Source organism: Thalassophryne amazonica, chromosome 15, assembly GCF_902500255.1.
Source record: "Thalassophryne amazonica chromosome 15, fThaAma1.1, whole genome shotgun sequence".
In the NCBI taxonomy this organism is placed as follows: Eukaryota; Metazoa; Chordata; class Actinopteri; order Batrachoidiformes; family Batrachoididae; genus Thalassophryne; species Thalassophryne amazonica.
The window spans coordinates 66,935,352-66,947,621 of record NC_047117.1 but is presented as its reverse complement, the minus strand read 5'-3'; the positions used below and the strand labels follow the sequence as shown (position 1 = coordinate 66,947,621).

At 38.7% G+C, this 12,270-nt stretch overlaps 2 protein-coding genes across 2 annotated transcripts in view; one reads left to right on the top strand and one right to left on the bottom strand.

The window, feature by feature from the left end:
* zgc:158803 (LUC7 domain-containing protein) overlaps positions 1-7,358 on the bottom strand; it is a 35,282-nt gene extending 27,924 nt beyond the window's left edge. Inside the window, exons 1-3 of the mRNA XM_034187800.1 lie at positions 6,880-7,358; positions 5,877-5,971; positions 1,751-1,849 (exon numbers count right to left, since the gene is read on the bottom strand). Coding sequence (XP_034043691.1) covers positions 1,751-1,849; positions 5,877-5,971; positions 6,880-6,940 — 255 coding nt within the window. The 5' untranslated portion in view covers positions 6,941-7,358. The remainder of the gene's footprint in view (positions 1-1,750; positions 1,850-5,876; positions 5,972-6,879) is intronic.
* Positions 7,359-7,712: 354 nt separating this feature from the next.
* Positions 7,713-12,238, top strand: smdt1b (single-pass membrane protein with aspartate-rich tail 1b). Its single transcript, XM_034188348.1, has 3 exons — positions 7,713-7,908; positions 11,671-11,809; positions 11,976-12,238. The coding sequence occupies exons 1-2, from the start codon at positions 7,756-7,758 to the stop codon at positions 11,806-11,808; spliced, it is 291 nt and encodes a 96-aa protein (XP_034044239.1). The 5' UTR covers positions 7,713-7,755; the 3' UTR covers position 11,809; positions 11,976-12,238.
* Positions 12,239-12,270: the final 32 nt, after the last annotated feature.

The window sequence follows — 12,270 nt, the reverse complement described above, 5'->3', positions numbered from 1 at the left end:
GTAATGAATGATTTTCCTTTTAATTGTAAAACAAATGATGCATTAACTCAGAACAATTAAACGACATGAAATTCATGAAGACTGAAAAGACTTAAACCATGTCAAAAACCACAGCCAAAGATTGTAGAATATTTTAAAAATCAAGGTCAAATATCAATAACACACCTTGTAGTAAAAAAAGCCACACATTCTTGTGTAAATTCCTGTAAATCCACTCAAAGCCACAGTGTCTTTTTTCGCATGAAAAAAAGTCTACATTATTAAAAACTAATTTACATTGTTGGGTAAATTCATGTAGCCTAAATTCATTCAAAGCCACAATGTCTTTTTTTCAATGAAAGAAAGTCTAGATTAATAAAAGAAAAAAAGGGCACATAATCTTTTCTGAAATCCTGTTTGAACAGCACAATGTTTATTTTCCAGAGAGAGAAAAAAATTCTTACCAGTTCTCTTTTCCCGTTTATCTTTCAGGTGCGTTCATGAAGCCAGCAACAATTCCACGGATTCTTGTCCTTATCACACTTTTTCAAACCGTCTTTCTCGCCATCTTCGCTCTGTCCGATGTCGCTCCGTGACACAGACATGCTGCAAAATTCTTCTTTTAAAAACTTGAAAGTTATAAAAGTGTGTGAAGTCCACATGCTACGTTTAGCTAAACTTTGCACAGGAGCCAGTGTTACCGCAGCAACCAACCAGTCCCACTTTACGACAACTATCGTAACAGCCAGGCTTTGAGTGGCATTTTTCCTCTGCGAAATTCCGCGGAGTTTTCACAGCTCTGTTATTAGTACAAAGCCAAAGCAAGAAGAAGGCACAGAACATTAAGTGTCCATTTTTTTTCTTTATAGCTAGTGCAGAGTAGACATTTTAACAAACTAACACTTTTTCTGTTTTATTTTAATGTGTGACTCAATGAATAATCACGGTTATACAAAAAGAAAAGCGGAAACCTCTGCCAACACTAGTTTCCAAATCCACAAATTTTCACCTTGGAAAAATTCTTCAAGGTCAAAGTCTTGTTTCAAGTGGCTTTTCATAATACAAAATGTAGACCAAAAGGGCTTTTCAATGCTAAAAATCAAATATCTGCTAAATCCGCAATACGGATCAGATGCGCATCAAACTCTTCATTGAGAGTGCTAGTTTGCACCTCATTGTCACCAATGAGTGCGATTGAGGCACTTATGGTTGAGATATAATGCAAAATGTACATCAAATGGACTTCTCAATATTAAATTCAAATGTTCACAATATCCACAATCCAGATCAGCTCCAGATCAAACTTTGTTAGGTGATAGTGAGTGCCAATCTGCACCTCACTTTCTAATATAAGAGTGATTGGGGAATGTTTGATTAAAATATAATGTAAAATATACACTACATGGGGTTTTCAATGTTAAATTTAAATGACCGCAAAATCAGTATTCTGGATCAGATCTGGGTCAAGCTTCTTCAGTCGATAAAGGATACCATCCTACATAATGTTGTCAAATATGAAAACAATTTGATCTTTTTTGACAGAGCTATGAATTTTTTATTTTTTTTTCAATATTAAAGGATAACGATTTTTCCAATTTTCCAAGCCTTTTCCTGACTTTGACCTTGAAAATGTAATCACTTCTTGCCTATCAGGATATGAATCTCCAGTAAAAACTTCATAACGATATATGAAAAACTGTGGTCTCCAGGCTGTTCACAAACAGAAAACCAAACAAGGGCAAAAACAATTTCCTCCAACATTGCAACTCACATCCAGTTCGAAGAAGAACTCCTGCTTCTTGGAGGCAATCTCATAATCTGCTCTGAGAGCCAGATCATGGACTTTTACACACTCTCCCAGGTCCATTCTCTGCAGGAAATGACAAGCAATTAGTTTGTATATCGACTGAAAGGTCATATGCCAAATTCTAGAGAAAATTGCTGACCTGTGGTACAAGAGGGGTGGGGGACAGTGTAACATTTGTGCTTACATTGTATGTACAAGCATTTCCACATATAGCATGGAATTTATCAACCTGTACTTAGACTTAGAAATATGTGTAAATACACACACATCTCTGACCCTGTGTACACACAACATCTAGTGGGAGAACAGGGAAACTGCCACTAGAAAGCACTGCTGATGTCACAACATGCAACCTCATTAGGGCTGTAGCTAGCTAATTTTTTGGAATCCAGTATTCTATCAATTATTTTATTGATTAACTGGATAAAAAGTGTTTTTAAACAATATCAGTAGTGGCAGGGCTCTCCCTAAGCAATGGCACAATGTTGCTGTGCCATCATGTAGATTTTTAAGTTTAGGGTGTTCCCTCTCTCTCTGTTTTACTTGGTAATTATTTTTTTAAAAAAGTTTTGGAGCTTTGCCGAGCCTTAAGCCCAGGCGTTCTGTGAAATCTTCAGTCTGCGAACAGGACATTCTTTTTTTCCCCTCTTATTGCACATTTCATTTGCACTTTTTATTACTGTGATTAATTCAGTGTTTAGTGTATATTTATACATGCCATACAGAGAGAGTGCAGCTCAAACCGAAGTCAAATTCCTTGTTTTCTGTGGATACTTGGCAAATAACACAGCCTTTGAAAAACGGCTGTGGAGTGCAGCGTTTCCACAAAAATTAAATGTACAGCCTGTTGATATAAACTCTTATCAAATCTGAATATAGACTTTTTTTTTTTGGACAAGTTAAACGTGATACATTTAAAGTGCGTATCCTTTCACTTCATCTGCGGAGGTGGAAAGCAGCCAGTGGAGCAAACCGTGTTTTTTTTTTAATATACAAACACACTGCTTCACTTTAAAGGCGCAATAAGTCCGTTTCAGACGATCAGTGCGGACCCTTTCACATTTTTTGTAATCAAATTACTGGATTAATTATTTCAGCCCCAAACCTCATCCAGTTATGTTCTTTATTTCCTCTAATAAGTACACGATTAGTAATTTTGTGTTGTTAGAAACAGACAGATTAGACAGAAATTTATTGATCCCTTGGGCAAATTCAGGTTCCATCAGCACTGAATAGCAGCACATAGGGTAAGAAGCACACAGAGTACCAAAAGTGAAAAAAGAAAGTTTGCAAATATAAATACAAATACACAATATAAATAACAGACATGTAGCCTCATTACTGTCAAAACCTACAAAAGACACCTGCGCAAACTGAACAGCTGCTTCTGACCTCATCATTTCCATTAAAAAATAAAAATAAAGACTTTTAGGCTTACCATGAAAAAACCTTGATCTCCACCTGCTACAATAAGGCGTAAAGAAAAAAGTTTCCCTCCTGCAATTTTATACCAAAAATGGGCCCATCTTATTTCTGCTGTTCAAATTTCATTAGGAGAGATGTTATCTTAATGACAGCAATTCTTTTAATTAGAAAGTTTTATGTGGGTTTCCAAGCATCTTGGAAAACTTGCCAAAAACCGGAAACGGTTTTGGTGGCTGGAAACGGAGGCAAAGAGGCAAAGAGCAACTATGACCAAGGAAAATCGTATTAAAATTACTCTGAGCCATATATATATATATATATATATATATATGTATGATGTTCAGTTGCTCATAAGGAGTCAAGGTGATTTTACCATGCAGATATATATCATGTTCAGTTGCTCATAAGGAGTCAAGGTGATTTTACCATGCAGCTAAAATGCCAAAGGACAACAGGCAGATGTCTAAATTAAGAAGGAATAGAACTTCATGAGTGAACGGTCAGTTTCAACACTACTGGTAGGCAGGTTGTCGCCACCTAGTGGTGTATACATTTTATTTTTTTATAGGTCGTCTCACTGCTGTGAGAACGGACAAACACCAATTGCATTTCACAAAAGCTGATTTTCTTCTCACTATTGTTCTGTTACCGCAGTGAATAACATACATACTAACAAACAGATGTTTTGTTTGTACATATGGTTAACTGAGGGCATTTCTGAATGCAAAGAACTATGAAAGAATGGAGTCCTTTCCAGGGTTTACCCCGCCTCACACCCTACAACTGCTGCAATAGGCTCCAGCCTCCCAGTGACCCTTAATTTGAGTATGAGGGTATAGAAAATTAAAGAATGAATGGGGGGGGGGGACATGAACGTGCATGAGCATGTGCTTTATAACATGTAGGACTTTATAGCTGAAACTTACTGCTGTGAACTTCCGAACATCATGCACTTTCATAGTTTTTTCTTCTGTTTTTGCACACATTACATTTTTGTGTTTGTTTTTCCCCCTGAAGCAGTCTGCTGTTAAACCACATCCACAAGGGAATGATAAACAGTGCAGTCATGACCGTGACATATTTTATGTTGATCCTATATCCCAGCACAGTGGATTTGAAATAAATGTCACCACTAGGGATATCCAAATCAGTCATTCAGCATTGAATGTCTGCCAATATAGAGTTCCGATCAGATACCCGAATTTAACAAAGATGTTCAAGTAGATTAATGTCAATCCACTGTACATGCTTGAAAATTTAACAGTGCTGCCATGAATTCAGAGTGAAAAAAAAATTAACCCAAGCTGTTCCTTAAAGTGTTTTTTTTTTTTATAATAATGACACTTTTTTATATGGCTCATCAATTTCACTTCATGCAGCATTGTAGTAGTAAAACTAGAACACCCAGCACAATAATCAAACGTTTATTTGCTAAAAATGCATTCATCCTCACCAACATCATCATTATTATTATTATTATTATTATATGCAAAAATGTCTTCAAAGGCATACCTTTACTCTAAGGCAGGGGGTTGCAGCTTCTGACCCCTTGCCTGCCTGGCTATGCGCCTGTATGGTGCTTGATACGAGGAGGAAATCACAGACAAAATGAGAGAAACTCTACTCATATGGAAAACACTACCTGAATGGCCAGTAAGAAGCATATCACATGAGCCACCTGACAAAAACAGACTTTGCACATCTTTAAAGCAAAGAAAAGCGAAATATATTTTTAAAATGTGCACAGCGGCAGCACTGAGACATGTGGCTGTCACCTTGCTTATGAATGCACACTGATGATAATTTGTGGGACTAAATTAATTATTGTGTAATTAATGCTAAAGAAAGCATAAATGTGCTTTTCAGAAGCGTCAGCTGGGTGCATCGCAGGGTGTAGGCATAGACTTTTGTACAAACAGTTGTCTCCAAATTGTTGCAACCACCTGTACTTGTACGTGTCAGCACTTGTACATGTCAGTAACTTCACCAATTATGTATACGTTAGTAAACCAACATACAGCCGAGTGGATCTAGCTGTTTGAAAGTTGTTGCAATACCCATTTGTAAAAATGTTTTGAGAAAAATCACAAAAGTGGGAAGAGATTAAATTGTGCACACACAATCAGAAGTGGAGGCATCTGCAAGATAGTTATGTTAAGCTCAAACAACCATGAAGAATATGAAGTGCAGCAACTAGGAATACATTTCTGCTGTTTCTCTGTTGCTCTTTGGTAAAATTAAATGATGAGACTAGAATCCAACTTCATGCCGTGTGCATCTGTGGCCTTATTCAAACAATTTGACCTCAAGTGCCATCATTTTGCTGGACCAGTACTACAGCTGTTCTCACTTTGTGCTTGTTCCCAGCTATTAAACCCCACATTCTGCTTTTAAGCCAGTGAACTGAGTGCACAGTTTGACTGAGGCTAATTGATTAACTTGAACTATGTGCAATAATATAATTTTTTTGTTATTAACACATCTTAATTGTGCTGTTGAAAATATATCTTATTGGTGCAGTCCCACGTAGTGGGTAGGTGGATCCTAAACAGTCTCACGCACTTCTAAATGACAGAGATTGCCATAGCTTAACTTCAAACTAAGTGTATGTACAGCCCGACATCTGGCCTAATTATTACAGACTACCATATTCCACGATACTCACAGTGCCTGACAGAATGTCATGAGGACATGAATCCAATAGGTGACTCTTGCAGACCTGCTCATCTGAAAATTTGATTCTCTGCCGCATAGTGTCTCCTTAAAAAAAAAAGAAAAAGAAAAAAGGCAGACAGACAAGAGAAATAAAAGTGATTGTACCAATGTCTACCAGTCGCCTAACTAAGATTCTTTCTGAATCTTTACACTGCAACAATCGGCGCTCAAACCCACCATATGACCAACTGTGATACAAAAATCTAGATGTTTTGCCTCAAAATGAAGTTTCTGAAAGTCTTGAGTTATCAGAGTAGCTACAAACTATCAAACATAAACTGACATACTCAATGTGGTATGTTGAGGACCACAATGGAAACAAGCTTTTTATGCTTTTGTGCTGTCCTCTGTGAAACTAATATGTGGAAGTGTGATGTTTATGCACCTTACATGTATATCGTTTACCAAGTAAATCAAAAAACAAAAATGTACTCTGAATTAGGATAACTCCAAAACTAAGCCAGTATGTGTATACACAGTATGTGTGTCACGCCACTACTTTGGTAGTACAAGTGAATTTCAACAGTCGTTTATTTATGAAGCTGAAACTGAACTCTGACATTTGCAATTAAACCAAATCGATGAGACAAGTCGACCGAGTAACGGCAAGTAAAGTTAGATTTAGACCAAGTAAAGTTAGCTGCCGAGACAGAAATTATACCATCTGGTGGCAGGAAACGGAGGCAAAGAGCAACTATAACCACGAAAAATCGTATTAAAATTACTGAGACATATATATGATGTTCAGTACTCCATAAGGAGTTAAAGTGATTTTACCGCGCAGCTAAAACGCCAAAGGACAACAGGTAGCTAGCAGCTAGCCGGCTAGCTACCCTCATGTTAGCTAGCTTAGCTGGCGCGCATGCCTTTAGCTTGTCGGCGAATGTTAGCAACAACAAAAACTCCCGATAATTTCAGACAAAGCTCAGAACCAGTCCTGAGGGTTTGCTCACCGTCTCTCCCCGTCCCCATGAGCTGGTCCAGCATGGCTCTCATCTGCGCCTGGGCCGACATGTTTGTTTATTAGTAGCAGCTTCCACAGCAGGCCAAACTTTACTCCAGCAGGAAATAGAGTCCCGTTTAGCCAACGAACTGGAGCTGCACCAGAAAAACTGTTTGTTTTTTTACACAGCACTTTAGCTGCAATTGTGACTCTGGAACACTTTCTTGGCTTCAAGAATTCCCGCTGGTCCTGTAGCGGCTTACAAGCAGTGACTGAATGCAATCAGGGCGTTTGGTCTCCTAACTAGATGAGTATCGAAAGAAATAACCACATCTCGTGTAACATAATAAGCGGCTGAATTTCTATCCCAGAAGCTAAAAGTTTGCAAGTTGTTAGTTTTATTTTCTTTAATTCAACGTCCCGTCTTCCGTCTTTCCCACTTCCCCCACCGTGCGCGTCAACGCGAAGACACGCGCTCCTCTGCGCCCCGGCGGAAGTACGGCGGGTTCTCCCCGCGCGCGGGCTAGATGTTTCGGATCAACTTGTGTCCGTGTTAACTGATGACTTCCCAGCATCGACACGAACTTCTTCTTCTTCCTATGTTATTAGGGAAACTACCGCCACCTACTGACCTGTGTTTATGGGCACAAGAATCCAGGCTCCCTACGTTGTCATTTCAGTCGTTCATTTTAATTCCACTTATAATTAATAAGTTAAAAAAAGTTTTACCCTCATTATACATTTAGCTATCTAAATAATGCTAAATAATTTATCTATCTAAATAATAATATATATTACTATCAGTCAAGTTCGGGGTGACGCAGTGTTTTTATAGCTACGCCCATAAAGTACATAGCCCCACCCTCTCTGTCAGATATCGGAAAACATGGCGACGGGGCTATTGCGACGGCTTGCTGTCAAAAATACTGGTATAATGAGTCGTAATACCGGCTTTAAAACATTCAATATATCTAGATCAACACCGAGTCGAACTGCAGTATCAACACCATCCGGAGCCATTTTACCGAGACCAGATAAAGTAAGTTATTTTATTTTTTGCCGCAGCTACTGACCAGACATGAAACACTGTGGGCGGGACCTAACGCTTAACAGACACCGAGGTTTGCGAATAGGAAGACGGGAGGTTTGCCGTAGTTCTTAAATCGACCAATGAAACCGTTTCTTATGACAATTGCGCTACTTTCAGGAAATAGTTGTACTAGCTGTTTAGTTTGTTAATAATACTGTTAGATTCGCGTCTTGATATGCACTGCTAATTTAAAAAAAGTCACTTTTGTGTACATACGGCCTTCAGTCCCATAGAAAGATGTCTGTTTGTAGCAGTAAACTATATGATACAAAACAAATTCGCAATTAGCAGTGGACTTATACGCAATCATATGTCACATTTTAAGTCAAGTCTGGGAACATGCTTTGTAGAGGTGGGTGATACCGGGAATTTTGGTATTGAACCGATACCAAGTAAATACAGGCCCAGTATCGCAGGTATCGATAATGATACTTTTTCATATTTAAGCTTCATAGATCCAAAGGATCAAAAAGACCTAGGATAGAATTTCGCCAATCATTGTACGTGACAGCAAAATACTTTATCACAATCAACATTTTTGTTTAAAAAAATATCACTCAACACAACTTAAAACAAAATCTCCTGAGGTAGAGGGCTGACAAAAACAATACAAGGGTGTGCTGCTCCGTGTTGTGTGACACAGCCCAGTGCTGATCTTACAGACAGAGTAGACTTTGATGAATCTGCGTGAGCAGCAGTCAGTGTGTGCGGGAGAGAAAAAAAGCTTGAGTATCCATCTTTTTACACGAAGATCGTTCAATATCAATACCAGCGTTGGTATTGATATCATCGATATTAGGATCCATCCGCCCACCTCTAATGCTTTGGTAATGTGCATCGCTGCATCCACAACACAATTTTTGCACAAGGTTGACATTCCTCTAGACAGCATCAAATATTTTGACAATTATGAAATCTTGTGTTGTGCAGCAAGATTGGTGAGTGGTTTATTTATAGTCATAGCCAGGTGCTTTGTGTTTACGCTTTAAGGTTAAGGTTAGCGTTAAGAGTTAGGGTTACTGTTTTATAATTTGCTGCAAGCGCCACACCATACTATCCTCATTCTAGGTACGTGACAAAAAAATAAAGTTAAAGGAATTGTAACAGAAATGGTGGTTGCAAAAGAGCTTAAGAGACCTTCAAAATGGCATTGAAATAGTTGTTCTATGTCAAATATGAAGAAAGTTATGACTATTTGAAGGTGGGAAGATTTTGGTAATTTATGTCTGTGTGCTTTAAGGGAAGAACACCAGAAAGCTGTGACCTATGTCTCATTGTTTACATTTCAAAATGATGGTACTCTGTCAAACCTAATTATTACCTCATTTTAATGTGATTTGCAACGATTCACCGTATAAACACTGTTTTCTGACAGTAGTTTCCAAGGTAAAAAATGTCAGTTTAGCCATGTCCACTGTCTTGCTGACTCAACATCGGTTTTGCAGATCATAAAAATATGCATGCGAAGGCTTCGATCGCCACCAAACTTTGCAGAAAAGTATGTAATTACATGAATTAAATGTTCTATATGATTTGAAAACCGATCGTCTTTGAGTTTTTAACGCAATTTTTCAATCACGGAATTTCCTACCCTACTCATCACAGGAATACTGTTCGAAAATGACGTTGCGAGGGGATTCCCAATTGGCAAAAAAATAAACACATTCCACAAAATGCAAACTCAGCACTACTCCCTAGAAAGTCTCTCAGGTCAGGTGCAGCTGATATATCCACAGTAGCAAACGCCATATTTAGGTTATAAGCGCGTATCTACTCATTCCTATCAAAAATTGATGACGTGGAGTTGAGGATAGAGGAATGTCTCCCCGGCGTTAAACTACCATAACACCATAGAACCATCTTGAGTCCTGGATGACAACCACTCAGGCACATAACCGGTCCATCCCCACATCCCTTAGATAATCATCTCTCTGGCGCAGCCAGGTAAAGCGTAGACGTCCCATTGGCCTTCTCCAGCAACTGAGGTCCTCAGCTCTCAGGCACCTATGTTCTGGATCATGCACAGAGAAACAAGCCACATGGCCAAAATGTTCAAGCTGACGCTCCCTCACAATGCAAGTGATACTTCTTATCTTAGTCTCCCCGAGTACCCACTCATTTTGACACAAAGTCACGCCTACAATTCAGCCACATACACGTTTTTTTTTTTTCTTTTCTTAAATGGGAGACTAAAATTGTTCCCAGATCAGCTATATTACTTTTGCCCACAACAGCAGCGGTATCCTCTCTGCTGTTTCCTGCGCTACTCCGACATATTCGTACAGCACCTTAATGCTTTCTGTCCGTGTATTGAGACTTGTAATGATTGTCATATAGTACGCCACGTCCTGTCTGGTAGTCTCACTTGACCCTGAATTGAAGCTTTTGCCTCACCATTGTGGTCCTTCATGTCAGACGTTTTGCTTTTTACATCCATGTTGTATTACATAGCACAAGATGACGATGCACATGCGCAGACTGGTAGGAAGTGAGAGGCAGTTTTTGGTCAGCCTCAGCAGGGTCGTGTGACTGCTGTGTCGAGGGAGGTCTCATGGAGTGGTGGCTGCTACTACTACAGCCTGGCAAGCAAAAATATCAATCAGATGGCCAATTACTTGTTAATGGCAAGTTTAAAGCGTCATTGCAGAGCAGGAAATTTAAGTGATTCAGATCAGTTACATGGACTTCTAATAAATTACATTGATCAATTTAAATAAACTGATGAACAAGTTCTCACTTGTAGGATAGAACAACAACCTAAAATGGTTTCATTTTCTTGTTGTCTTGCTATTTTCACTATTATTTTTTCAGTGCTTTAGGTATGTGGTTAATGTTATCATCAAATTAAGGTTTGACAACACAAATTTGATTTGCTCTGTCTGTTGACATGAACTGGGAGCTTTGTGCTACAGCTATTAAATTATTCAATAAAATCACTTATTTGGTAGCAGACAGCTATCACTGGATAAGCACGCACAATATTAGCAGAATATTGTGCGGCAGTGGTATAATGTGTGGCAGTGTAATCCTTAAAAGGCTACAAAGTGAAATCCTGATCCAGAATCCAGATCTGGATCCAGATCACCTCCAAAATTTAATGGAGTCTTCTAAGGTCTAACACCAGTGTGTGGTGAAGATTTGGTGAAAATCCGTTAAGTAGTTTTGACGTAATCCTTAAAAGCCTATACAAAGTGAAATCTTTGTCTAGAATCCGCTTCCGGATCACCTCAAAAATTTAATGGAGTCTTCCATGGCCTAATATATATCTGTGGTGAAAATGTCGTCAAAATCCGTGTAGTACTTTTGACGTAATTCTGCTAAAAGACAGACAGACAAATAAATAAATAAGCACAAATGATTTTATTATATCCTTGGCGGACATTACAAGGAGCATGTTGTAGCGAATCCAGCTTACTGTCATGGCTGTATCTTCTTGGTTTTGTTGAGGGCACATTGGGCATCCCTGAAGATGGCTTTGCCTGTTTTGGGAGAAATGTCAGCTTTCCAAAAGCATCTTCTGTAGCCTGCTGTGTGAGAGTTGTAAAACCCAAATGTGACGCTCTTATATTTAGTCATAAGGGCAAGTATTATTCTAGAATGGAGTTACAAAGCACACTGGAGGAGTAGTAGTTAGGTAAGCGTTATGCATGTTGTGTCCCACTGGATTTAAGTCTTTAATTTGGTGTTTTATTTCCACTGTATCTTTTCAAGACCCCCTTTGGTCTAACACGAATGGCCGTAGTCGTGGTGCCTTTCCTGTATGTGGGGACTCTGATCAGCAAGAATTTTGCAGTGCTTTTGGAAGAGCATGACATCTTTGTCCCTGAAGATGACGATGATGATGACTGAGGTATTCTCAGGGAAAATAAAGGACCAAGTTTGCATTGGTTGTACCTTTTGCCTGGCTGTTTCTTTTTTTTTTTTTAAGCCACATGTGAAAGGTGTAACTCCAGTTTTGGACACCTCCCAGTTAAATGTAGATGACAGTTCAAATGATGATTTGTTTTTATTTGCAGGGTGCTTCTCAGTGTTGCCTGAACGTCTAACATCCATTTGAAGGAAGATGGGGAGATGGCACACTTTGACTTCTAAATCCATCCCTCTACCTCCACCCATCTCCTTCCTCCTTTGCTGTTTATCTTTATATTTAGCAAAAAAAAAAGTTTTAAAACAAATTTCACATTGTTTTCACGGGAGGCTGTCAAAATCTGATAAGATGCCTTCACTCTCATTTGCATGTTTTTGTCTCTTAACCCAATAAAATGAGTCAATGCAGATGTGAGATAAAGACTTGTTGCATTTTTGTTATTA

Excerpts from the sequence above, each read along its gene's own strand:
- smdt1b (XM_034188348.1), top strand. The coding sequence starts at position 7,756 with ATGGCGACGGGGCTATTGCGACGGCTTGCTGTCAAAAATACTGGTATA. Across the intron at positions 7,909-11,670 it reads TTTTACCGAGACCAGATAAA|ACCCCCTTTGGTCTAACACG; the intron begins GTAAGTTATTTT and ends TATCTTTTCAAG.